Genomic DNA, 27,124 nt, shown 5'->3' with positions numbered 1-27,124 from the left:
ACAGAATGAGAGAGATTGAATCCCTGCTGGAGACATGTCCACCTCCGGCTGGCTTATTCCCAACATTTAATGAGAAATGGAGAAAGTCATTGCGGGTGGGTTTCAAAGGGATGGTCCATTGCACAGACCATTACATTTCTTTCTTTTTTATTCTTTGCACACAATAAAGGTGTGGACTGAAACAAGACATAGAAGGCAGTATAAATCTGTCAGAGTGCTGAAGGACAATCCAGATGCAGCTTACACAAAACTTAAGACATTTTGTATTCATTCAAAAGGAGCCTTTTCCCCCCACCCCCACCCCCAGATGCTTCCAACATTGCATTTCTCTGCTGCTGTTTTTAAGAACATTGGCTCAAGATGTAAGTCTTTGTAGTGGCCTGATTTCACAAATGGCTTGGAAATTGCTCTGATTATCCCCTCCACTCCAGCTGATTTGCAATCACCTCCGTTCACAAGGGAAGCTTCTCTTGGTGCAAAGGTCACCGTTGTCCTTCCAGCAAATGTAGAAGGGAAAGTGTGCAGTTTATGGGATCTGTCTAGAAGACCTGGTCTACACATAGAACAGGTCACCTTCAGGAGTATTTTGCCTCAGAACAACATATGTATTCCTCTTTCCCTAACATCCAGTAGAAGGAGGGGTAAATGGACTGAAGGTGGGATAAAAATGTAAATAATCATAACAATAACGTGATACTGTGTTCAGTGAAAAGACACTGCTGTCATCCTCCTCAAGGAAGGCAAGGGAAAACACTCTTTGCATTCAAATATACTTCCTGCCATTGACCAAGGAGAAAATACCACTGGGGGGGGGGAGAGGTCCCTCATGCAGCATTCCAAATAGCTGGTGCTTGGTGTGAGGAACAAATAGTTTCTCTCCCACTGAGAAGCTGTCTTGATTTATTTATTCATCCATAGCCTCCTGCTTAGATGAAAATAAAAGTTAAGAAGTTTCAAAGGAGATTTTGCATGGGAAATGGGGGGTAGCTTGGGATTCAGTGGGATAAAGGCATCATTTTGTTTTCCATTTCTGGAGACTAGGTATCAAATTATGCTTCAGATCTAAAACTGACATCAGCTGATCAGGGGAGAGGTTCCAATTTTATTTTATTTTAATCTGTCCTGGTCCAAATTAACTACAATGCAAGGTAATTTACAAGATGGCTTCCAGTAGGGTTGTCATCCCTCCTCCGACACTACAGATAAGAACAGAAAGTTTCTGATGCATCACCAGAAAATACATGGCTGATCTCAGGTGTGTGTGCCCCCCCCCCATTTTACTCATCTGCACTAACTTCTGCATGGCAGACTTGAAGACCTGCTTGTTCCAGTGGGCGAATGAATACAATGGATGATAGGACTAAGAAACAAAAAAGGAATAACAGCTACAGTTGCCCTTTTCCCTGTACATGAGGCGATTAAAAATTCCATGCCAAGTATGTGGGGTAAAATGAGGCATTCCCAGGCCTACTGGAATTCTTGTTTGGACTTTATGGTCTTGAGTTCCACAATGCGGAAACATGTCTAGCTTCTATTAGCAGGAGAGTCCTATATGCTAGCCATACTCTTCAGCACAGAGTGTGGATTCAGATGCTGCCATGAACAGTTGGGATGCCAGTAGCATTAAGCACAGAATGCTGCTAATATGACAATGGATAAATATATTTAAAACCAGATTACAGTAGTAGAAAGTAGGGCAAAAAATCAGGAGCAGTTAGCATTGTTGAAGCTATCTATGACTATGCAGTATGAATAGTCACACTCTCACTATTTTGTAGACCCTTGCAAAAACTTTTATGAAAAATATTATACACGCCAAAAATAGCATGCTGTCTCCATTTCTTGAAGTGGAAAGGCTGATTTAAAGACTGGTCTTGTGTTGCTGCCCTCTGGACCTCTTGTGGGGGAGGCATAAGAATAAGGGCTTCAGATGATTGCAGAGTCTGGGTGGGTTCATATGGGGAGAGGCGGTCCTTGAGGTATTGTGGTCCTGAGCTGTTTAAGGCTTTATAAGTAAAAAAACAGGAATTTTAATTGGGCCCAGAAAATAATTGGCAGTCAGTTCAGTCGGGCCAGGATCAGCATAATATGCTCAGGCCATATTGCCCCAGTGAGCAACCTGGCCAATGAATTCTGCACCAGCTGAAGTTTCTGAGCAGTCTTCAGAGGCAGCCCTACATATAACATGTTGCAGTAATCTAACCTAGGTTACCAGAGCATAGGTGACAGAAGTTCGGCTATTCCTGTCCAGACAGAGGCACAGCTGGGCCAGCAGCTGAATCTGATGAAAGGCATTCTGCACCACTGAGGCCACTTGAGCCTCAAGCAACAGCAAAGGATCCAAAAGTACCCTCAAGCTACATGCCTGCTCCTTCAGAGGGAATGTAGCACAATCAAGAGCAGGCAACCTCCCACCCATCTGGTCTAGAGAAGCACCCACTAGTGCTTATCTCAGTCTTATCTGGATTGAGCTTCACTTTGTTGGCTCTCATCCAGTCCATTACCAAGGCAAGACAACAGTCCAGCACCTACACCGCAACACCTGAAGAAGTAAAAGAGAAGGAGAGCTGGGTGACACCAGCATATTGCTGACAAAGTACTCCAAAACTCTGGATAACCCCACTCAGCAGTTTCATGTAGATGTTAAGCAGCATAGGAGATAAACTGAACCCTGAGGAACCCCACATTGAAAGTTCCATGGGGCCAAAGAGCACTCCCCAAGAATCACCCTCTGGAAACAACCATTCAAGTAGGACCAGAACCACCGCAAAGTGTTGCCACTCATCCCTCCAGAAGGATACCATGGTCAATTGTATCGAAAACAGCTGCGAGCTTGAGGAGAATTAACAGGGACACATTTCCCCTGTCTCTCTCCCAACAGAGGTAATCATACAGGGTGATGAAGAAAGTTTCTGTGCCAAAACCAGGCCTAATCCCTGGTTTTAGCATCCAAAGAACCTGAAGGATGGTATAGATGGGGCAAACTTAACATCCCATTTTGGACTCTGTTATTTTATGAAGTAGACCTTTTGGAAGCCAGTCAGTTCAAATTAGGATGTCCTGACAAACATTTTCTCCAGAGTCCTTGGGAAATATACTTTTTAGACATCCACAGTGGCCAGAGTGGGGGATAGAAAGAGGAAGGAATGTTTTTCTTCCAGCAGCTGACGTCAGGCAGCAAATCTATATCTGATTTTGGCAGATTCCACACCAGCTTATTATTACCACAGATACTGCTGTGAAGAGATACTTGAACAGAAGACATGGATGAACTAGGAGGAAGGAAATAAGCAAGAACCCTGCACTGTGGCAAGGATCTATCTTCCACCACCCCACATGTCACAACCTATTCTGGGTTTGTTTTGCATTCATTAAACTGGGCTTCTTGCATTTCTTTCCCATGTAGCTAAGGAAATAATCACGGCCTGCCATTTACCGTGCGTTTGGCCTTTCCGGCCATTTCAGAAGGCTGCAGATTAGTCATATGGATTAACACACACCCCCACTTCCCTTCCCAAGAGCCATACAGAGAGGATTCTTGAAGTCCAGACCTTGTGACCTTGTGGACCTGTCAGATCTGATTCACAACACGCACCCAACTTAGGGAGTAGACGGCTCTGGCATTCTGGCTTTCCCTGCCTCCTCCCTGCGTACAAAGGCACCACTTAACTACTACGTATTAGCAATATGAACAATTAGCATTCCCATGAAAGATGGATGGCAACATAAATTAAACCCTGATAAGTGAAAGAAGAGAGGTTTTCAGGCTGTAAATAGACATTCAAAGAGAAGCCAGGTTTTGGCTTCAGGGGGGCGGGAGATTGTCTGAGTGACTGAAAGAGTGCACTATGTAAAATCCTGTTCCCAGATACAGTGGTACCTTGGGTTAAGAACTTAATTCATTCTGGAGGTCTGTTCTTAACCTGAAACTGTTCTTAACCTGAAGCACCACTTTAGCTAATGGGGCCTCCTGTTGCTGCTGTGCTGCCACTGCACGATTTCTGTTCTCATTCTGAAGCAAAGTTCTTAACCCGAAGTAATATTTCTGGGTCAGCGGAGTCTATAACCTGAAGCGTATGTAACCAGAAGCGTATGTAACCCGAGGTACCACTGTAATACTTTTTACCAGTTCTAATAAATTTCCTGCTGCATAAGGTGGGAGAGCAGATTGTGGCTGCTGACACAACCCACCATGAACACCTCTAGGCCTGCCAGATATCCAGGTATGGGTATCCAATAGGTGTAGGAGCTCTGCACAAAATATTTAACATCTGTAGTTGCAAATAATTTGGTTTAAGCCGATACAAGTTGGATTTTTTTGCATATGGGTCCTTTGCCGGTGAGATGCTCATGCATAAACAGCAAGTGAGAAATGCTTTCATTGTGAACAGGGAGGGCAGACTCAGTCCTCCCATCTCACATGAAAGCTAAGCTTATCAGAACTGGGCCAAGAACAGAAGGCTTTTGAAGGAGCTGCAGAAGCCATCAGAATCAACCTCAGAGCCAACCCTACCACTACACCCAGTGAAGTGGCCCTCCTCAGGCATCTTCTTATGGGGATATGTGGGTCATGAGTGGATAGAGCCAGCCAGAAGTGGGGTCCAGAGGAAGAGCAAGACCTGGAAGGAAAGCTCAAGGTAGAGGAAAGGGGGCTGTGGTTAACACAGTCACAGGCAATTCAAGAAGCTAAGAAAGGGTTAAAAGTTGAGCGTGAGTTGAGTGTGCTTAGAGCCAGCAGATACAGCATGTAAGGGGAAGGAAGGAAGAGATAAGGAGCTAGAGGTGATGGAAAATAGGAAGGGACTTGTGACAGGGGGTGGCATGGTGCACCTACGTGCTGTGGGCAGCTGGGCTCAAGGCAAAGGCTGTGTGAACAGAGACCATAAAGAGGGATAGCAGCAGCCTGAATGGCCTGAATGGCCATTTTCCTGCTGGAAAAGTGCAAATCACTGAAAGGATGAAAGCAGGGTAGGCAAAAGACAGGCGCTTGGCTTTCATAAGGCAGGTGAGCTGTGCCACCCTGCTGGGCTACGGGATAAGGCTCCCTATGGTGTTTAACTGCCCCCATTGCAAGTCTGTGCACTGTGACAGGCTACCCTTCAAAGGCAACAAGCTGTCATTTGGTTTGTCTCATTTCTTGTGAAGAGGACATGGACACTTCAGATGGGACAGCATGCAGCAGCTGGTCTTTTGGAGTATGTTATTCTACTTTATCAACTGCCGGACCAGTTTTGAGTCCAACTGAAAGTCCTAGATCTCACTGTTAAAGCCCTAAAACATTTGGAAGTAGGATGGTTAAAAGACTGTGTGTGTTTGTATATATAAGTAGCTTGGACTATGTTTTATTATGTTTTTATATGTGCTGGAAGCCACCCTGAGTGGGATGATGATGACGACGATAATAATAATTGCTCACTGGTGCTCGCTTCACTCACCAGCTCCACCTACCTGCCACCCCCTGTGAAACCTCCACCTTTACACCTGACCAAAAATACCACAAGCTTATTTCTCTCGTTTTCATTAGCAGCAGTGACAGGGGGTAGTGTGGGGTGGTTTGCAAAGCCCACTCCACCCTGATCCTGCCGCTTCCTGCAACGCAAGGGGGGTATCACTGAGCAGTCAGGGCTCCCCTCTCAGCAGAAAATGCCTACGAGGATTTCTGTGTTACTTCTGGTACTACTGTGAGTAGCATTTGAAAAGGGGGGTGGGGAAACTTCCCTCTTAAGCACCTAAATCTCAGAGCGATTAACAAATGTTAAAGGAATTAATATGGCTTTAAGCCACTGCCTAGCCTAAGGGTGAGGAAGGGTGAAAGACAAGCAGCTTCCCTCAGAGCCATCCTGCCAACAGCATGCATAATGCCACATGGAATTATGGTGCAGGGCTAGCCTGAAATGCCCCTGCTACATAGTTGTATAGACTTGAGTGTGTTTGTGTTGTTTACTGTGCTGCGGCTCACAGTATGATGGAAGACACAAAAGGAGGAACACGATCAGTTTCTAATGAGTCTGGTAGCACCCTTGATGCTCCGCAATCCCCATCGCTTGAGAATGTAACAGAGGGGATAAACAACTTGACTTAATTTCCTGGAGCAGGCTTAAGGGTGGTGGCTCTGTACATTGGGGGAAACCCAATGTCAGCTGTGTTGACATTAGCATCTTCCTTCCCCATCCCTGGAACAATTTGTGAAATGTTTTTAATCACAGAGCAGTAAGGTGGAAGATGGACATAAAAGGAGGATAAACATGCACACAAATAACTACTACCGCTAGAGCTTGTGGTAATTAAAATCAAAATCCCACTGCATTAAATGAAACAAGAAATCTCAGCTAGATCATACATGACAGGTGGCCATCCAACCTCTGCTTAAAAACTTCAAATGAAGGAGAGTCCACAATCTCCCGAGAGAGACTATTCCACTCTCTAACAGCTCTTGCCATTGGAAAGTTATTCTTGATGTTTAGTCGGAATTTCCTCTCTTGTAACTTGAATCCATTGGTTCAGGTCCTACCACAGTAAAATGGTTTGCCATTTGTTGATAGCCACAAGAATTCAAATAGATCAAATATGACTACTAGCAGAAATGCAGTGAGGTGTGAAATCCTAGCAGTGTTGATAACTTTGAAAATGACATATTTTATGATATAGAGATAGGAGAATGAGTTGTATGCTAAATATGGGGATAGTATCCCCACCCCCCAGTACTGGATAAGGCACAGGGGTCTCTGTTTAAATGGATGGGCTACTACTATGCAAGCCTCTTGAAGGATACATGCAATGAATTCAGGGAATTGATATGGTTGCAAATGAATGATAATTATTAAAAAGAACAACTGAACAATCTCATTTAGTTATTTGACAAACTGAATCGCACATTTGAAAGGGCACCTTGAGAATATTTGTAGTTTGTTTTTAAGGTGCTCAGGGTAACTATATTTTGATATTCCAATCAATCAATCAATTGCTGCTTTAAAAGAAAAAAAAGAAAGACAAGACTGACTGCCTGGTTCAGTCCATCAGCTTCATCTTATATTCCTACAATTAAATATAATTCAACAGTCACCTAATCTAGTTTAGCACACTGGCTCTAGGAGGAAACCAGTAACCAATGCTTCAAGAGAGGCTTACTAACCTTAACTTGGTAAGAAGCTATGGTAGTTTATCCTGATATGAAGAGGAATGCACTTTGTTACTTCCAAATTTATTTGTAGCATTAATAATAGTTTGATCCTAGCAAATATTTTATGTTACTGTCGGTACAACTTCACCCCAGTTATAATAAATTCTACTATAGCCTTTCTTCATATAAGAGCTATACAACATTTAAAATAAAAAAGACTCTCAATATGTCTAAAAGCACGGTAGAGATTCAGTGTCTCCGGGCTTTTCGTTCAGCAGTAGAATCAGCATCCCCTCAATAACCAGTCTTAGGACTTTCAAATAAGAGTTGAGAGGGGGGCATCATTACCTTTTGAAACTTCCAGAGGCTTTCTGGAGCAGAAAATATTATCAGATCTAGGCCTAGGCCCTTGCGTCCGACTTGCTCCCTTGATATTTATGGAGATCATATCATGTGTCACATAAGAAAGACATTGGAAACGTGCAGTGAATTTTGTACAATAGCAAGAAGAAAAGAGACAAAGATAGAAGATAATAAAAAAGTGTGTTTTCTTGTTCTCAGAGCTAAACCACAGTGAAACGGCTTGACAATGGGCAGATTGGGTTCCCCCCTTTCGCTTGTCTTCCCTCGACATGTTCGCCCCATGGGAGCAGTGATGGAAAGTGCCCTGCTGCAGAGTTAATGTGAGGTTTGGAGCTGAATTTTTTGACTAGCTGAGCTCAGCACCTGGGAAAGCTGCAGTTGATTAGCTCCTCTAAAAGCCCAGGTCCCAATAATTCACAGAGGAGCAAAGTAATTGTGGCCACTGCTGAAATGCAAGGATGAAGAAGAATAGATGGTGGATTTGGAGCATTCCACAAAGGAGGGGGTGGGCAGAAAGAGGAGGGGAATGTATATTCTACTCACGTTTGTGATTTTCATTTCTGTGGACAGGTGAGGAGCGTGTCTCCTGCTCTTGAGCATCATCCCCCTCCTCACTAGCAAGGTGGGTGTGAGCATAATGGTAGCTCAATCCTGGCCTGTTCTTGTAGCGCTTTCCACAGACTGTGAACAGAGAAAACACAAAGAGCAGAAGACAGAGGATGATACATCAGTAACAACTAAAGTGGCCTTAAGTATTTCTTCACTGCTGCTGCCTTTCCCAGACAAATAGACGCTTATTTCTATTTCATAACACCAGAGGGATAGCTCTTCACGGAGAGCTAAATACCCACATACAAAATACCTGTCCCTCCAGTCAGGTTTGAAGTAAAATATTTCTTTTAAAACACTCAGAAGAGGCAACCAGACATGGACTGAAAGTCTGAGGAAAACGTGTTTTCCAGTGGACAGTGCATAGCTGAATAAATGAAATGTAGAGTAAGAATCTGCCCCAAAGGCATCTCAGGATGTATTCAGATGTGGGGAATATTGCATTAGTTTTCCGGATTATAATAATAGCACTTCCATCCCATTTTCTAACATTCCTTTCACACCACAGTACCTGTCGTGCTATGGAACTATGGCTTTTTGACCAATATACCAGCATACCATGCTAAATTTCATTCAAACCAGTGGGTGCAGTGTGATACAACAACAAACGTCATTGGACAATATTTCTATGCTCACACCCCTTCTGCTCATGCAGGCATCTGTTCCCCCATGATTCCCCTGTGCAAACAGCAGGAAAGAACTGTATCCTGCTCCAAATTCCATCCCTTTACTGCAAACAGAATTTTTTCTGCAACCAACTAACATGCAAATGAGCGTTAAATATGCACCATCTTCTATTGATTTTCCAGAAGTGGCGTTTACGTCCTGTGAAAGCTCAACTATAATTCGGAAAGTAACAGTTAAGGGAACATTGAAGAAATGGAATGATCTATGTGTGAATACAGTCTCAGTTTAAATTTAGATGCTGCACGGTTAAGGTCACAGCTGAGTGCCATGCTGTGGTAGCTCTCCTTCAGACTAGGGACAGTGAGCTGCCTGCATTTAGGGATCAGATGCCTCAGAATTCATGTTAACGAGAAAATTCCCAGGGAAAAATGCCCTGCTGAATCTGATAGTCTTTATCAATTTTAAATATTTTTTGATTAGAAACTGCTTTCTGGGTATTAGCTTGTGAGCATTAATAACAAGTTATTATCAGTTTTCCATTGAAGAGTCTAAAGCATGTAGAAAGGTTAAAATAGCTTATTATGAACACAAATTATCTGTGCTTATATTAGAAATTATATTATTATATTTGTTCATGTACTTATAATCTTTTTAGGCCATCTCTGTGGATAATGTTTTTTCCCTCTCTCTCTTTCTCTCTTCTCTTTCTCTTTCTCACACATATAATGTGTGTAGACCCATTATAATCAATGAATTTGAGACCATTGATTTTAATGGACCTGTTTTATAACTAACATTGGATGTCATGTCACCCTATCTATTCCTCAATGGAAACTGGCTTGAGTGAGAGAGCTGAGGCCCTGGAGGAAAACCATCCTGGTTATGGCAAACAAGCTGAAATTACAATGCTGCAAACTATCTATTAGCTCAAATTGAATGCAGCTCTGGTGGCATGCAAATTGCAGCTTGGCACTAACAGTAAGTTGCAGTTGTTGTTATAATTATTTAGTAGTGATACTTATATAGCACTTAATATACCACTCTCTAAGCAGTTCACATAAGATATACTATAAAATCACAACTACAATACATATATATACAATTTTAAAAACTCACAACAATAAAACTGACCAGTGCATACTTTATTTATTTCATAAAAATTATATACTGCTTAATTGTAATAATAAGCCTGCTAAACAAGTGGGTTTTTAGCAGGCCTTTAAAACTCATTACAGTTCCTGCCTCTTAAACTAAATGAGTCAGGTTGTACTATATCTTACAGGAATAAATGTTAGCAGGTCAACACCATGTGGAAATGAGGATATGATGAATAAGGCCAATGAAAAGCATCATTCTTTGTTTACACAACCAGCTGTTTTAACTACCAAGCAGCAACATTGGGACAGATGCACAAAACTGTGCAGGAACTATTTTAAAAAGATTATTACCCTAGACGTCCTGAGAATATTGCCAATAAGCTTGAGAATATATCAAAATGTTTCTAAATTAAAACATTTAATTAGAGGTCTAAGAAATACTGGATTATGGCAGAATTAGGAAAAGAATAGAACATCTTTTTTAAAAAGATTCTGATGAGGTGCAGCTATCTTAGCCCAGCTATTCTTTTAAGGAAATAAAAAATGAGTGGTCTGGATGGTAAGGGGCAATGATCAAAGCAATACTTAGACATATTTAAAACATGAATGTTGATACATATCATACACACTGGCCCATTTGACAGGTGTAGAATGTATAATTAATACTACCTTTCTTATTTATATAAGACTATTACAGTCAAGCAACTGTCAAGTATTGAATGTATAATTAATATTACCTTTCTTATTTATATAAGACTATTATCAGAAACCTCACATGTGTGCTGAGAGTAAGCTATTAGGACAGTTGTCAGGGACAATACCTAGTCTGCAGAGCTCAGTAGTTTTCTAGGCTTCAGCTTCATTTAACAGCCACCTCGTTCAAACTAAAGTGAGTGAGAACGTCTAAAGCAGGGGTGCATAACCTCTGACTTCAGGCTAATTAAACCCACCAGGCCTTGCAATCCAGACCACAAGGCTGTTTTCAGCTGGCCACACACACCTGTTACTTACCTGATGTCATATGATATCAGCCACAGTATAAGCAAAGCTGCTATGGAGGAATCCAGAGCCTCAGAGTGTCCTCCCAATTTTTCCTCTGCAGCCCTAGCTTCTGAATGTATCCTATCACTGCCAAAAGCAGGGGGCCTTGCATTCAGTGCCAAATGCGCATTGGGGCTGCAAAGGAAATATTGAGAGCAATTGTTCCTTTGCAGCCCTGGTTTCCAGCCGATTGGAACAGGTTCTCTTTAAGCAAGCTCTCAGGGAAGGGGCACCAGAAATTGAGGGGAAGGTTGGATGCTGCCCACGGACTGTCAATTGATCAGTGATTTAGACAGATGGACTGTGCTAATCAATGCGTGTTCCTAGAGCAAATTTTCCCACAAACAGAAGTAGCAGGAGCATTAAATGCCAGGAAACAACAAGCTAAGAACATTCCTTATTGCTAAGGAATTGCTGAGTGAAAAGGAAAAGAACACTTCAGGTGCTGGCTGAGAATATGGTAAGAACTGTGGAATAAAAATATATTTGGAATTTTATTGTGGTGTGGTTGGAGGAAAATGGAGGTAACAAGCATTAAACAATGATTCCACAGTATCACACAGAACAATCACTTCCAACAAAGTATGCTGATCTGGGCCACATTCGTTCAGTTTTCTCATCTTGGCATAAACTTTGGAATGTATCTGCACGTTTCACTAACTGAAGATTTTCCACAAAGGAAAGCTGAGTTTAGGGTAGAAATTCAAACCAGCTATGGTGCCATCTCACATCTGTTTCCATGCAGGCCCTCATTTATTGTTAATTATATGGATTCATTCACCCTTCCTTCCTTCTCAACTTCAGTAAAGGAGATTGCCATTGATCAGCCCAGGTTTTCTATAACATTAGAGCAACTAAGCCAATGAAAGCCAGAGGAGACTTACATTCACAATCCCCCTGTAATATCAGGACAATTCCACCAATGTTATCAATGGAAACAGGGCAGGAAGAGGAGACTGAACCAAGCAAGTAAATTGCAGAGGTGAGTTTAGTCTAGTTTTATGTTAGCATTCACCCAACCTATCCTTTGTTCCAAACAACATTTTTTTGAAGTTTAATTTTTAAAACTTTATCATGGATCCTAGCAGTGCTTTAAAAAAAAGAAAGAAAAAGAAAAGGTGCCAGGACTCACCATAAAGTTGTTATAGTAAGTGCTACGCTTTTAACATTTGGGAGGAAAAAATGGTGTTGGTACTGTGTACCTTTGAGTACTCCCAGAAAAAAGCACTGAATCCTAGTATCCAAAATCAAAGGATCAGAGCAACTGAGTAAATGAAACACAGAGGAGGCTAACCTACAAGCCCCTCGTAATATCAGGACAGTTCAGCCAATGTTATCAAGGGAAACAGGACTGGCAGAAAAGACTGAACTGAGCAAGAGGTGAAGAGGTTGAAAGAGGAAAAAGTGAATGTACAGCATACCACCCTTCTTACGGATAGGCTCTTCACCAGTTATAACAAAAATAAAAAAATAAAAAGTCGGCTCCCAGTCTCCCACCACCATTCCAGCTTATAGCAATCTTGTTATCGGGCACATCTAGGAACCTGAATTAAATAGCGCTTTGCTCTTTGCTCACTTTTCTGTGCTTTCCTTTTCTAGTTGGCCAGCCCCTTGAGCAACAGTCACAATACATGGTAGGTTAGGGAAGCATTCATATAAAAGGCACTTCCGTAGACTGAATTCTATATTGGTTTATTCAAAAACAGCTCTTACGACACAAGATACCAGGTTGGGACTTCATTAGGTTAAATGTGTGGTGCTTAAGGTGCCTTCTAAATTGGTGGGAGAAAGTCCTCAATTACAATACAGTAGCGCCAATGAACAGGGGTTAGAATGGCAGTAATGGAAACAGGAACTCTTACAAAAAGCAAGTTCATTCTGAGTGGCTTATTTCAATTACATTCTCTGCCGCGTCTGTCATAGAACAGAGGGAGGGATTGATACAACTGAGCACCCAAGCAGGGCTCAGTCACGTATTGTGCACGCAGTGTTCGAAACTCCCATTCTAGGCACATTTTGCGACAGGGGATTTCATTAGCGCGAGCAGTTTATGAGATCTGGGCACAGTACTGCACCTAAGATTTCAGATTAAAACTGCAGAGTGGAAGGAAAGGAGGACCTTTTTCTGCCTCCCCACTTCCAGCCACTCTCTGAAGACTGCAGAAGAGACCCTCTGAAGAATATTAGAGGGGTAAGCAGGGGAAGGACTAGACCATGTGAAAAAATAAAAAATGAACATAATATTTTAGCTGCACTGCATTCATTTTCAGCTTTGTATTCTTGTTATAAAAATATGTGCCTAGACATTCCGTTGTTGCGCCCATAATCTAGGTTTAAAGTGCTATTTAGCTCCTAGCTTTCGTATCTCAGTTTCTAACACTGTGTACACGACAGTTCTGTCCAAGTGAGAGATGGAGAAAGAGCAACATGAGAATTTGCCTTTGGACTGGGGAAAAAAAAATTTGGGGGAAAGGGAATTGCATACCTGTAAAGTACCTAAGTATTCAGGTGACACTTTTTATTTCTAACCACAGAGTTGAGTTAGGTGTTAAATGAGCAATGCATATAACAGTTTTCAGGCAGAGTTTGTGTGTATTTTTTTAATGGAAAGCAACCACAGGAGGCTGGCAGTTTCAGCACAGGGACAGCATGAGGATAAAGAGCTATTTCATCCCTTTCGCCCAAAATCATCCCCAATTCACAATGGGAGAGAAAAATGGCTACCTCTATAGAAATGCAGGCAAGGGACTAGTTTTGAGAAGAAGAAAAACGTGACTGGGAGGGAGTGGGTGAAGCAGCTGCTTCTCCCCTCCTCACCATACCTCTGCTCAAACTGGCAGCCTCCCACAACTATTTTTTCATTTGAAGAAGAATGCTGGGAGGCTGTTCATGCATCTCCCATGTAGCATTTAGTGTGGCCTTATCTGAACCACAAAAAGAAAAGAGAGTGACTCATGCGGTGGACATAGATACCAAGGCATAAAAAGCCGCAAATGAAGCAGAGAGGTAAACTGAGCCTAAGAGAAAGAAGGATGTGAGGTGTGGTGTGGTCTCTTGCCACGGGTTTCATTTTCACTCACTCGCTCGCTCAAAAAACAGTAACAGCAAGTAATGATGGGAGTGGCAGCTCAGCAAATTCTAAAGCAGTGAAATGTGTTTCATTTTCTGGAAAGGAATGAATTATGTCTTGATTACTGCACCATACTGAAAGCAGAGTGGAGGGTCTGGACACTACTTACTGTCACAAACGTAAGGTTTATCATGGTCGTCCATAGAAGAAACATCATTCCTTCGCCTGCCACCTCCAGAACCCCGAGCCTAGAAATAAACCAAGATGTTAATGCAACAGCCACCACCCAGACATTACAGTGGTATCTCTAGGTATCTTCTGTGCTTTGCACATGCACAGAAGTGCTGAATCGCAACCCGCGCGTGCACAGATGCAGCACTGCGGGTTGCGAACGCTGCAGGTTGCAAACGTGCCTCCCACATGGATCATGTTCACAACCCGAGTGTCCACTGTAAAAGGACACATTCTGCTCATGTAAAAACACGAGGCAGGCCCCACAAATAACCCAGAGATGCATTTTAAATAAAAGAACACATTCTACTCATGTAAAAACACGCTGATTCCCGGACCGTCCACATGCCGGATTTAGAAGGTGATTGGGCCAGATCCGGCCCTCGGGCCTTAAGTTTGCCTACCCATGCCCTAGAGACTATTAAAACCATCTCTACATGTAGGCATATTTTCTGAACCAATGGGAGGACTCAGCTAGTCATACACTTGGCCTTGCTAGTGTTGCTATGGTAACCCAGTGCACCTGGCACCCTTATCTCAGGACAGCCATATTATTGGGGGGGTTCTCCTCAAGACATGAGACCAAGCGCTGTTCACAATACACCAATACTATCAGGGCCCTCTGAGACTAATTTTCTCCCTCTTGCCCATGTCCCTGAACTCCAGTACATTGAGCCAGCAGCTGCAAACAGCTGAGAAGCGACTGACGCCTCTGTTCTACAATGCTGGGGAGCAATGCTCTGGCAGGGGTTGATGCAAGCCATCTCTTTTTAAAACTTCACAAGGGATACAATATAATCCTCATTACCAGGAGGAAACAAAGTGAAAATGGGAATGTGATTTTTAAAGGATCTCTGAAAAGAGATGCTCTAAGAAATGAACACTATTAAGCATTTTGTACACATCCAAAAGTGTTATAGCATTGTTAATAGTGCAGTAATTATAACAACAGTTACATTACACACAAAGTTTTCACTTCAAAGTCTCCTTGTTTAAAATAGGAGAGAGCGAAGCACATGCATAAATTAAAATGTCTGAACCTGGAGCTTTCAGTAATATTTGCCCCAAGCACATTCATGCATGTTGATTTCTAATTTCTTTTCTTGTTCCTTTTGTTTTAAAAAGAAACGGTTGCTCTTGGTGCACTGGGGACACTGAATAATGAATGGTAGCTACACCTAACCTGCATTACACATTGCGCAAAATATACATCCCTCCCCCCTAAAATGCATGCTCATGTTCTCAGGTTGTGTGTAATGTGCACTCTGTGATTTTAGGCCTTATTGCCCTGCCCATTATTTCTGCCCGACAATGTTCTTTAAATCTCCCTCTCACTGTCTGCAAATCCATATATCCTTGGCCTTCAACTCTCTTCCCCAACACTCCCATAATTTCATGGCTGGCCTCAGGGGGGCTGGCAAATAGACAGCCGCCCCAGAGGCACAAACTCGAGTGCCACGTGCTTGCTGTCAGTGCTTCAGCATGTGGCATTCAGTCATCCATGGCTGCCTTCAGCCTCCTGCCGTTCTACAGCAAGGGATTGATGTACATAGCCGGAAAGCTTCGCCAGAGCAGCCTTGGAGCGTTCAGATGGAGCCAAACAGGGACGCTTGCCAGAAGGACAGATGAAGGGGCCCAAGATTAAAAATGAAATCATGCTGCAGGAAAGGGGAGGACGTGCACAAATTGGGAATGGCCAGCACCTCAGCTCCTCCGCATTATTTCTGTTGCAGTGCCTATCATTCCCTCGTTGCTGCTCTGAAACAACCAAACACATGGGCCTAAATATACATTTAGCGGCCTCTAGATTGCTTCTGGAAATCTAGTGCAATGGTGTCCTTAATACAGATGAGTGGAGAAGAATATCTAGATCTAGGAAGAAAGGATGAGGTGCTTTGTTACAATGGCCACCTTCGTTTTTTTATGTGTCCTAGTGGGAGATGCTGCTGGGGAAACATTGTACCAGAGCTTCAGTGTCTTAACTGGCTCTGCATTGTACTTCAGGCACAGCATACTATAAAGTGGGGGGGGGGGTAGGCAGTCTTCAGGGCTATAGAATTGACTCTGTGTTTTCCCAGAACCCTGATCAGACCCAGGAGCAAAATAGTAGTGTGGGGCAATTTCCTATTGCATCCCAGGAGGGGCTGGCACAGTGGAGCAGTGCTGTGCCCCCACCCTCACAATGGGAAAGACCTCTCCAGGAGAGAGCCACTGCCAACCAGAGGAGGCAGTGCTGGGTTAAATGGAGAGGCAGTCTGAGCTGGTAGTGAACTGGGTCCATGACAGTACACATTATGGCAGCAGACCCTCATCTTTAAAAGCTGGTTTTCCCAATTCATATGTAAAGTGAATGTGCTTGAACGTGTTTGTGGGAGAGGGGTTAATGGTTTGCTCTGTTATGCATTTTGTATTCTCATTTTGTATTTTTCTGTTGTGAACCACCCTGGGATCTTCGGATGAAGGGTGGTATACACATAATCATCATCATCACATCATCATCATCTAAATAAATAAAGTAGCAGTGGTAGTGGTAGTAGTAGCGGTGGTGGTGGTGAAGATACGCACGTAGACAAGGATTCATAAGTCTGCTCCCACCTGCAGCTTTCCCCCCCAGCCTCTCCTCCACCCCCAGGAACTTTCCTTTCTGCTGAACTCATTTCCAGTGCAGGCCAGTGGTGGGAGGGTTGTGTACTCCCTGCACAAACACCACTGTGGGCTCCCTCCAGACATACCTTTTATTGAACTTTCTTGGTGATTTGTGCTCATGATGCTATCGGGGCTGTCACACACAGTCCAGCTTTCAATATTGCTTGCACCCACAAGGGTTTGAGGGCAGTTCCACTGCTTCATTTCTAGTCAGTGCGTGCCCCATAACATTCTATAGCACAAATGTTCTAACTTATTTTTGCCCCATTACAGCCACTCCAGGCAGCAATAATAGGGAAGCATCGCAGAACAAATCCGCCACTACTGTACTCTGATTGTGTCAAGAACACAAATTGCAGAATACTTCCGCAACAAAACACCAGTTTGGAGAGGCCCTTTGACCCTTTTAATTGCACTCCGTCCGACTGTATTTTAACTGCAAATTTGGCAGACTTGCCTGCAAAGATGCACGCCTGCTGCCATCAAATATAGTGTGTGCCTCATTCTGTGCAATAGGTCAGCTCCAAGGGCAGCCAGATGTAGTCATAGCATAAAGTGAAGGGAGGCAAGGCAGGCAGGCAAGGGTCAAAGAGGAAATTTCAAGAGTAGAAGGAGCCGCGTGCAAGAATGAGATTTTACGGGAAGATGAAAATATAGCTTGTGGGCTTTTCCTACCGTTACCACAAGCACAATGTCTTTCCCTCCTGCTTTCTGCTTGTGGCACATTACAATTTAACAGATTGTAAGGTGGCCTGGGTGTCTCCCCCCGCCCACCCCGCAACCCGTAAAAGCCACTTATTGATGGAGGAGAATAGAGGAGTTTGTGAACATTTGGCTAATGTAAAGATCTCCCTGCTGTGAGTCTGCTACCGGAGGTTTGCAGGGGCTGGTGCTTGCTCATGTCCTGAGAGCCTCCAGCAGTTCACTCCAGAGAGCAGAGAGGGCCAGAACAGCCAGACAGCATGAAGAGTGGGAGGTGAGCTGCCTGCCTTCATGCTGTGTGGGTTTCTTGCCAGGGGATCTGATTACTGAGAGCCTCCAGCTGCAAGACCCATGCAGAGAGCACTGATCAATAGCCAGCTCTTCCCTGCACTGAGACCGCCAAGGGAAAAGATATAACTGCAGCCCATCTAAAAAGGCAGCTAAAACAAGCACCAAATAATAAAAGTTGTGCCATCTATGCAGACAAATATCTCCATGTGTGCATTCATTCCCTCTCCCTCCCAGGTTTGTTTCTCTTACAGTTTTATTAAAAATCACAATCAGAGAGTGAAAAGACAAAAGATTCAAAGGAATCCTTGTTTATCACATCACTTCATAATGTATACATACCAATACATATGCCATACATACCATACAAAACGTATCACATAACACCGGTATCATTAAGCTCTTTGTCTATCTATGCAATCAATATAAATAGAAACAAAAGAATAGTGTTCTCACTCCTCCCTTTTTCTTCCCATGTGGCTGAGGCAACCTACCCGTCCTCTGGGTCTGTTCTTTCGCTTCGGAATATCTTCCTCCATCTCTTCCTCCTCATTCACTTCATCTGCATTTTCATCATTTTCCAAAACCCTCTGTAGTTAGAACAATAAACAGTAATTAAAAACAATTCCCAGAACAACAGAGGCTTCATAACAGAAAGGCAAAGGAAATCAGACATTGTGGATGCAGACTCTGGCTTTGTTCAAATACAAAGCAACTTTGGATCCGGCCATTTCAAGTTATGGATTGAAAGTTCCAAATCTGCTCTCAAGGAGGACATGTAGTTTGGCTGTACCAAGCGTCAACAACTGATCATTTTTAAGGCTACAAGGTGGGGTTTGGGGGGTCTTCCACAAACCTTATTGGAACCCTTCTGTTGCTCACTTTCTTCACATCTGTTCAAAGCATCTTCACAGCCCTGATTAGCTGGAGCTTTTTTTTCCATTTTGGGGTTTTTTCAAATTGGTTTTCTTGGCTTTTTTCTTCCAGGGAACAGTGGCATCATTATGTAGCCTAGAAAGATGACCAATTTGGGGGTGGGGTGGGGTGGGGACACCTGGCAACGAAACAGCAGCCAGTCAGGGCTGTGAAGAGGCTCAAAGGGCACAGTGGAAGCTTCCATGGATAAACATATATCTTCCACCCCTACTTTGCAATACACCCATTACACAGGAATGCATCTTTTGAGTGTTTGCTGTAGTATTCCACCTCAAAATTATAGGGGAGTTTCAATTCCCATCATGCTTTTATTCAATAATTGTATCAAATCCTGAATTTACTACAGATATCAAATACACACACACACACACACACACACACACACACACTCACACTAGTGTTGCAGTCACAATGCTCACCCTTCATGTAGTGTTGAGATGCAAATGTATCTTCCCACAAGGTGCCCCTGCAGTATTTGGTGCAGTGTTAATTTGCACTTTCTGCAGTACATTTGTCTTATGTAAAGTAAATCCACTCCTTCCCACATTCCTCTATTGTATATTCATTTTCCTTAATCTTGAAGGAAAGGGGAATGAATTGGGCTACCCACTGGGTTGCGTGGGCAGCATTTGCCCAACTGTTATTATGTTATGGTCCTTTGCAATAGTTGCAAAGTTATGGCACACCTACACAGCAACAGAGCAACACAATCACACACACACACACTTTCTTTCTTTCTCATTCTCACTGGAGATTATGGTTATATACAGCAGCTGGTATCTGCATTTGTGTGTGCTCCCCTGTAGATCATGGGATAAAGGTCACAAGAGATTAATAGGCTGGAGGTTGAGACTAAGCCACAAAATCTTATAAGCAGCCATTTCAGTATTACATAGACTGGAAATGTGACCAGGCCAATAGAAGAGCACTTAATCACCTGGATTTCTTGTAGAGTGTCCTCCTCTTTAGTATCTACCTTCTTTTCAAGCCCTTCTCCACGCAGCAGTGCTTCCAGTGTGGTCCCCTCTGATGTGAAGCCATCCTTCTTCAGAGGCAGGTCAACTTCTGACAAACCAAATACAACAACAGAGGCTATGGTTATTTCCTGCAGCGCCAGGGATGCACAAGCACAGATAAATCACAGAATGTGTGAAATTGAAAACCACTCAAGGAGGCTCTCTTGAGAAGTCCTGCCCAGCTCATCTTCTCTACTGCTGTTAAGACTGCTCTCATGTCATCAACTTACTCTGCATTTCCCTATATGTGTTCCTAACAGTAAATAAGCAACCAGAAGATGCACATCATGTATAGATGAATAGCCATGTGGGTTTTCAAGCTGACTGAGAATGGGCAACAGTCAAACATGGATTTATGTGATCATTGTCTGAACACCCTGAAATTAAACACACGAGTCAATTTTTCCAATGGATTTGAATCCATTAAACTGGACTTGAATCACAATTCAAAAGTGGGGGTGTTGAGGGGTTTTTTAGACCTCTTCCTAGCTGACTTGTTTGCAGGAAGCTTTGTTATATTAAAACAATATAACATCCCTCTCAAAATGCAGTCCATGGATTCAACTACCATGTCATGTGAAAAGCAGTTGTTACCCATGCAAAGTCTAAACAAGGGGAGAGCCACAGGTAGATTGGATGCTTCTGGTAGATCTCTGGGTGAGTTACAGTAGGTCAACAATAATTTCTGATCTCCAATTTTTTAACAAAAGCAAAAAAGACTTCTGTCCTGCCACAAGCTTGAAGTCTTCCCAGCCTTAGTCTGAGCAACCAGTTCCGTTAGCCTCACCCTTTAAACAGTGTTGTATTTTAAGTTCTGCTTTGCACAAAAATGATTGGATATTGGAGGCCAGTTTAGATTGTTCCCTGTGATGACTACCTCCCTTTAGCAAATCATTCACGTGGAGACATAAGAATGGTGGGCCCTCACCACCTGCCACACAAACCTCCCCAAAAAGTTTGCAATTGTGTGAAGAAACTCCCCATATCCCAGTGGCACATCCCTGTACTACGGTGAGGAATTTGACATGCTATTGTATTTTTAAAATGTTTTTATTTTTACTCTACCCTTCTGTCCAAAAGATAAACAGTTTTTAAAGTGCCATCCATTTATACGATTCATGTGTGCATGTTGATAAAGCACCATCAAGTGGTGCCTTACATGTGTCACAGCAGCACTTAATGAATTTTCAAACCACCTCTTTGTAATAGAGTCAGTTTACAAATGTTGACTAATACAAGCAAAGTATGTTCATGGATGAACCAATCCTAAGGCAGCCATTGAAAGAGGAAAGCTGGCTGCTGTTTTGGTGACCACAAAATGGCAGGCTTTTTTTTATAATCCAAGTATGTTTTCCACTAGAATGTTGGTATGGTTACAGAGGAGCAAACTCCTAGGGGCCAAGCTCCCTTCGCCCCCACCCCCACTCATAAAACATTTGAGGGGGCCAGGGCCCCCCAAAGTTGATGGTCATTGCCATTCAAATGGTGTTCGTGCATCGCGTCATGCGATTGGTTATGTGGGGTAGTGCCCCCCCCCCAATATTTTATTCAAGTTGGCACCCCTGCATGCCTATGATTAAGAAAACGCTTTTGGATAAATTTGGTATCCTTTAAACCATGGGTCAGCAACCTTTTTCAGCCGTAGGCCGGTCCACCGTCCCTCAGACCATGTGGTGGGCCAGACTATATTTTGAAAAATAAATAAATGAATGAATTCCTATGCCCCACAAATAACCCAGAGATGCATTTTAAATAAAAGCACACATTCTACTCATGTAAAAACACGCTGATTCCCAGACCGGCTGCAGGCTGGATTGAGAAGGCTATCGGGCCGCATCTGCCCCCCCCCCCCCCGGGCCTTAGGTTGCCTACCCCTGCATTAAACTAACCTCCAGCTTTCCTGAGAGCAGACTAGACATGATCACATTCCGAGAAGCATGCTGTTTCACACCTATTGTCCCTTCCAACTCCTGGGTGCTTCCTCCCAAAGTGACAGCCAACTTAAGTGCTCATAAAGTGGTGATAATTAAGCACTGTCCCTCCTCGATAGGTGTCAGTCTCATTTCCTAATCACATCTGCTTTCAGCAATTAGCATACTTAGTCAGAAGGCCAACTTCAAAGCCCACTTGTCCCTTGACTAAATCCAAATTTGCAAGTGGCTATTCACATCTCCCTCCCAGGCCAGATCGGCCAACAGTCCCAAAGGAAAAAAATCCACCCACACAAGTGGCCTGTTTTCACAAAGGGAGTCAGACTTCACCATCCTCAAAAAGGAACACACAAACATATTTCATTAAAAAAATGGGAATATATGGCTTTCTTTGCAATCTACTATGGTCAACTCTGCAGATTAGTATCAATCCAGAGCGTGAGTTGAGTCGTTAGAGCACACTTTTATCATTTTGGGCTTGTTCGATCAATGTATATATCTCCTTCCTTGGATTAAATGCTCTAAAGCGGTGTTAAATTGCACCTCTGCAATCTGATTGCTCTGGATAGGAGGGGGGTGCCAGAGAGACTGGCAAGATCCAATGCCCAGAGAGACTTGGGACACAGATTTTCCTGAGCCATTTTTCACCTTCTCACCCCTTGCTTTTTCCTGCAAGGCCTATTGCAGTCGTTAAGAGTCGTCAACAGGCTCATCACAGCTATCTGCCAATCACCCATTCCCACCACCCTTCTGAGTAATACCCCTCCCCACCTTCTCACTATATAGAAGGATCTGGCAACTTCTGTTTCAGTGTATCTGAAGAAGTGTGCATGCACATGAAAGCTCATACCAAGAACTAACTTAGTTGGTCTTTAAGGTGCTACTGGAAGGGAAAAAAATTTTTTGTTTAGATTTTCCTGAGTCATCTTGCTCAGAAGGGTGCCCTAGATCTTGTGGGGAAAGAAACAGTCCATAGAAGGGCTAGTAGGAGTGACTTCCTGGTAAGGATCAGCCTGGAGAAGTAGTTTTTAGTCAACACTAAATGCGGGCGACGCTGTGGGTTAAACCACAGAGCCTAGGGCTTGCCGATCAGAAGGTTGTCGGTTCAAATCCCCGCGATGGGGTGAGCTCCCATTGCTCTGTCCCAGCTCCTGCCAACCTAGCAGTTCGAAAGCACGTCAGAGTGCAAGTAGATAAATAGGTACTGCTGCAGCGGGAAGGTAAACAGTGTTTCCGTGCGCTGCTCTGGTTCGCCAGAAGCGGCTTAGTCATGCTGTACGCCGGCTCCCTCGGCCAATAAAGCAAGATGAGAGCCGCAACCCCAGAGTTGGCCACAACTGGACCTAATGGTCAGGGGTCCCTTTACCTTTAGCTAAGGGGATGGCCAAACTGCCTCAGGTGACAATAGGCTACAGTAAATCCTACACTCTAGGCTTACCTATTAAAATAAAACTATCAGCATTTTAATTTGCTATATAGAGTATACAGTGTATCACAACACAATGCCAAATCAGCTGCCACCCAAACTACTGTCTCTCTCTGCACAAAAGCAGCTCCACTTCCAAGTTCTAATTGGGAACGAGATACTTATTGGGTGAGCTCTAGCAATGCTCTGTCACTCCAGGGACAGCTGCTGTGCAAAAGCAAACCACAGCAATTCCACTTCCTCAGAAATGCTTACACAAAGCTTATACAAACACTGTGTCACATTGATTCTCTGCACTAGCTGATTCTCATAAACAAATACCACATAATTGTACATCATGATTGATTCTAGTAGATAGTATCTGAGATGGTAAATCCCAGATCCAGGGCTGTAACCCCAATAATCTTCAAATAATAAGTGTGTGTGTGTGTGTGTGTGTGTTTATGTATCCACATGGCACCTAGCTACTGCTGGGTGAATGTAGCCACTGAGCTCATTAACAGGATGTGGCAGGATGTGCCTTAAAGGGCAACTCAGTGGCTCAGTGAGCAATTAAATCTCATGTCAGTTTCAAATGAGAATCTATCAGTGTCACAAGAGTGTAAAGTCTCCATTCCTGTTTCCCACCCTTAGCATTTTTATTTAAGGTGGAGCACTGGGAACAATGGAAGTCAGAAAGAATATCATGAAATATGCCACAGGAAGGAGAGGGGGGAAAACAGATTAAGCCCACTCTTCTTCTGGGAAATATGCAGAGAGAGAAGCTGTCTGTTAGCTGTCGAGTTTGCAAAAGATACCATCTTTTGGGATGGTGCTCTCTGCCAGCAGATGGAGCGCCCCGGGGGAAATGGTGGTGAAAAACCCAGACAAGCTGCATCCATCCATCCATCATATTGCTCATTTCCACATCTCTATAGCATTAAAGTGCAAGTGGGAGGGGGGTAGATTTTTAAAGATTGGGTGGGGGAGAAAATATACAAACATCCTTAGTCAAATAGCTGGGTTATTAGCTGGGAAAATGATAAAGTCCGGTCAATGTGGTACCTGGAAATTGCTTGTTTTGTATTTAAAAATTGTGAGCCACATCCACAAAGTCATTTTTATTGGCCTAACAAAGGGAAAGCTTCTCATAGTACTCTAGAATTTCACTCTGGAAGATGTCTTGTGATGCCCTTTCTGCACATACCTCTCCCAATATTGACTTTTACCATCCTCACCACTCCAGACCTCCACATCATTCTCCCCAACCCAGTCCTGTCCACTCCTTCTTTCCCTCACTCTTCTCTTTCAGTTTTGAAACTTCCTTGCAGCCTGCATTGTTTGTATAAACGATGATGATTAAAATGTTGTTCATAATATGACACAGCCTTAGCCCAGAAAGCCCCTATTGCTGAAGTGAGGTGTGAGTGACTTCATCATGTGAACAAGAGTTTGAAATCATCCAATTAATTTAAGGGGATGTCAGGCTTTTAAGGTGCCAGAGCCCCTGAGATAAAAGCTACACTTCCACCAGCAAAAAAAGGACACATGTCGAACGTTCTCATAACAATGTATCTTGGCTCATTTTTGTATGAACGCTGTATTGTGCCTTGACTATGGAAGAAAGGATTGCCAGGATCTTATGTGAAAATAAGATCCTGCGATTCTTCCCTAGAACAACAGCTACTTCAAACTGCAGCCCCAAGCAGAGAAATCTTAAATTGCACTAGCAGACAAGATTCTCTGATGTGGGAATGTGAGCAGATGGCTGACAGTGTGCATATGTTGTCTTCGCAGGAAAGCTGCCTAACCATTACCTTCCCCGCACCTAAGTGTGCATGACTAAATTGCCTTAAAGGCAGGACTATGAATACTTTGCAATTAAAAGGGAAAGGTCTGCTCCAAGGTAACCCAACCGAATAACCAGAGAACAACTGAATTCTGCATAATATCGTGTATATACTGGTAAAGCTCCACGCTTGAAAGACCTTACTCACTCCTGGTCATCTTGAGAACAGGTGCATGGGAGAAAGTCAGATTTGAACATGAAATATATAATTGGTGGTTAGCACACTAACTTTCATTGCAATACCTTAAAGCTATTGCACTGAGAACATAAAAACAGCCTTGCTTGATCAGACCAAATGCCTATGTCACCCAGCGTTCTGTTCTTGCAGTGGTCAACCAGATGCCTATGGGAAGCCCAAAAGCAGGGCATGAATGCTGTAGCACTCTCTCATTCATGACCACCGCCCGCCCCCTAGCAACTGGTATACAGAGGCCTACTCTGTCTTCAGCACTGGAGGTAGTACATAACCATCACGATTCCTAAATGTTGTTAGAATCATGAATCTACCATATTTTTCGCCCTATAGGACGCACTTTTTCCCCTCCAAAAATGAAGGGGAAATGTGTGTGCATCCTATGGGGCGAATGCAGGCTTTCGCTGAAGCCTGGAGAGCGAGAGGGGTCGGTGCGCACAGACCCCTCTCACTCTCCAGGCTTCAGGAAGCTATCCGCTAGCCGTGGGAGCCCGCGGGAGTTCTCACCGGGCTCCCAAGGCTTGCATACAGCAGCCTGCAGCCCGAAACCCGGGGAGCGCAGCGGAGCGCGCCCCGGGCTTCGAGCAGCTCTCCACAAGCCTTGGGAACCCAGCACAACTCCCCCCCGCGCTCCTTAGGCTTGCAGATAGCAGCCTGTTCTGGGGGCTGGGGTTGGGGGAAGCTCGGGCCTGGGGGGGGAATAATTTTTTTTCCTTTATTTCCCCCCTCCAAAAAAAAACCCTAGGTGCGCCCTATGGGCCGGTGCGCCCTATGGGGCGAAAAATACGGTATTTATTGGTTTATAGTGTTTATATTGGACTAGATGACCCTCAGGGTCCCTTCCAACTCTACAATTCTATGACTCTATGGCACACTGAGGGAGAGCACACACTGGTGTTTTTCACATTCCTTGATCTTCCTCTGTGAAGGTGGAGCCCATGCATCTCATGATGGAGGTGACTTTTGGTCAACATCCTAGAAGCACAAGTCTCTCGGGTCCCTTCTTTCTCCCTTCCCATTGTATGTAGTGTGCAGTCACTGACAGACACCCTCCCTTAGTTGTAGAAAACTCTCTTGTAAACCTTAAATCCAAGCATCTCCCCAAACTAATGTAAGAACTTACTGTTTGAGTAAGCACTTTTACCAACCAGACATATGACCATTAAAACAAGTTTCAGTTGATTTTAATAATGCTTGAGTCTTCCTGTTTGTTTGTTTGTTTGTTTGTTTAAATAAAACGAGTGTTTTCTTTTTAATTTAAATGTACTGTTGCCAACCATGCACCCCTAGGACAAGAACATAAGCCATCTACGAGTGAGATAATTTCCCCCCCTTTTGCTGTACTGTACTGAAACAAACTTCTGAAGGATGTTCCTTAAAGAGTAGTGGAGCTTTTTAAAAGCCAGAGACTTGAAAAATTAATGTGGGGAGTATGATTTGGAGAGTAGTGCTCCTTTAGGTCAAACGCACAGCTATTTGAAATTCAAAGACACCCTGCTTCCCCACTGCTATTTATCATACCAGTGCACTGTGGAAGAGTAAAATCCCAGGGTGTACCAATTCTTGGCTTTCTTTCATCTTGTGAGACAAGTTGGCCTTGCTGGAGGGGAAGCAAACCAGCCCAAAGAGTGTCCAATTGCCCTAATGCTCTCTGGAATATTAAACTGCCGGAATACCATAACAACCCCTTAGAAGTTTGATTAGGATGTTACTACTGAACACTGAAACACCGTAAGAGCCCTGCCTGGTTGGTGAGGAAAGTCCAGCATCCGTCAACAACCAGATACCTATGGGGAAGTTGAAAAGGACATGAGAGCATTAGCTCTCTCCCACTCTAGCTATCTCACAACTGGAATTAGAGCCATGCCACCTCTGTTTATAGAATCGTAGAATTGTAGCCTTGGAAGGGATCCCAAGGGTCATCTAGTCCAACCCCTTGCAATGCAGGAATCTCAGCTAAAGCATCCATGACAGATGGCCATCCAATCTCTGCTTAAAAA

General features: G+C 43.5%; 1 protein-coding gene across 3 annotated transcripts in view; it reads right to left on the bottom strand.

Moving 5' to 3' along the window:
* The window catches only part of DPF3 (double PHD fingers 3), a 184,625-nt gene that overhangs the window by 36,302 nt on the left and 121,199 nt on the right, over nucleotides 1-27,124 (bottom strand). For all 3 annotated transcript variants that reach the window (XR_008329943.1, XR_008329942.1, XM_053384383.1), the window contains exons 4-7: nucleotides 19,668-19,795; nucleotides 18,289-18,384; nucleotides 14,097-14,175; nucleotides 8,027-8,164 (exon numbers count right to left, since the gene is read on the bottom strand). Coding sequence is in view for 1 of the 3 variants with exons in the window: in XM_053384383.1 (XP_053240358.1) it covers nucleotides 8,027-8,164; nucleotides 14,097-14,175; nucleotides 18,289-18,384; nucleotides 19,668-19,795 (441 nt within the window). In the remaining 2 variants the exon portion in view is untranslated. The remainder of the gene's footprint in view (nucleotides 1-8,026; nucleotides 8,165-14,096; nucleotides 14,176-18,288; nucleotides 18,385-19,667; nucleotides 19,796-27,124) is intronic.

The sequence above is a fragment of the Podarcis raffonei genome, chromosome 1 (assembly GCF_027172205.1).
Source record: "Podarcis raffonei isolate rPodRaf1 chromosome 1, rPodRaf1.pri, whole genome shotgun sequence".
NCBI lineage: Eukaryota > Metazoa > Chordata > Lepidosauria > Squamata > Lacertidae > Podarcis > Podarcis raffonei.
This window is presented reverse-complemented; position numbering and strand designations above follow the sequence as displayed.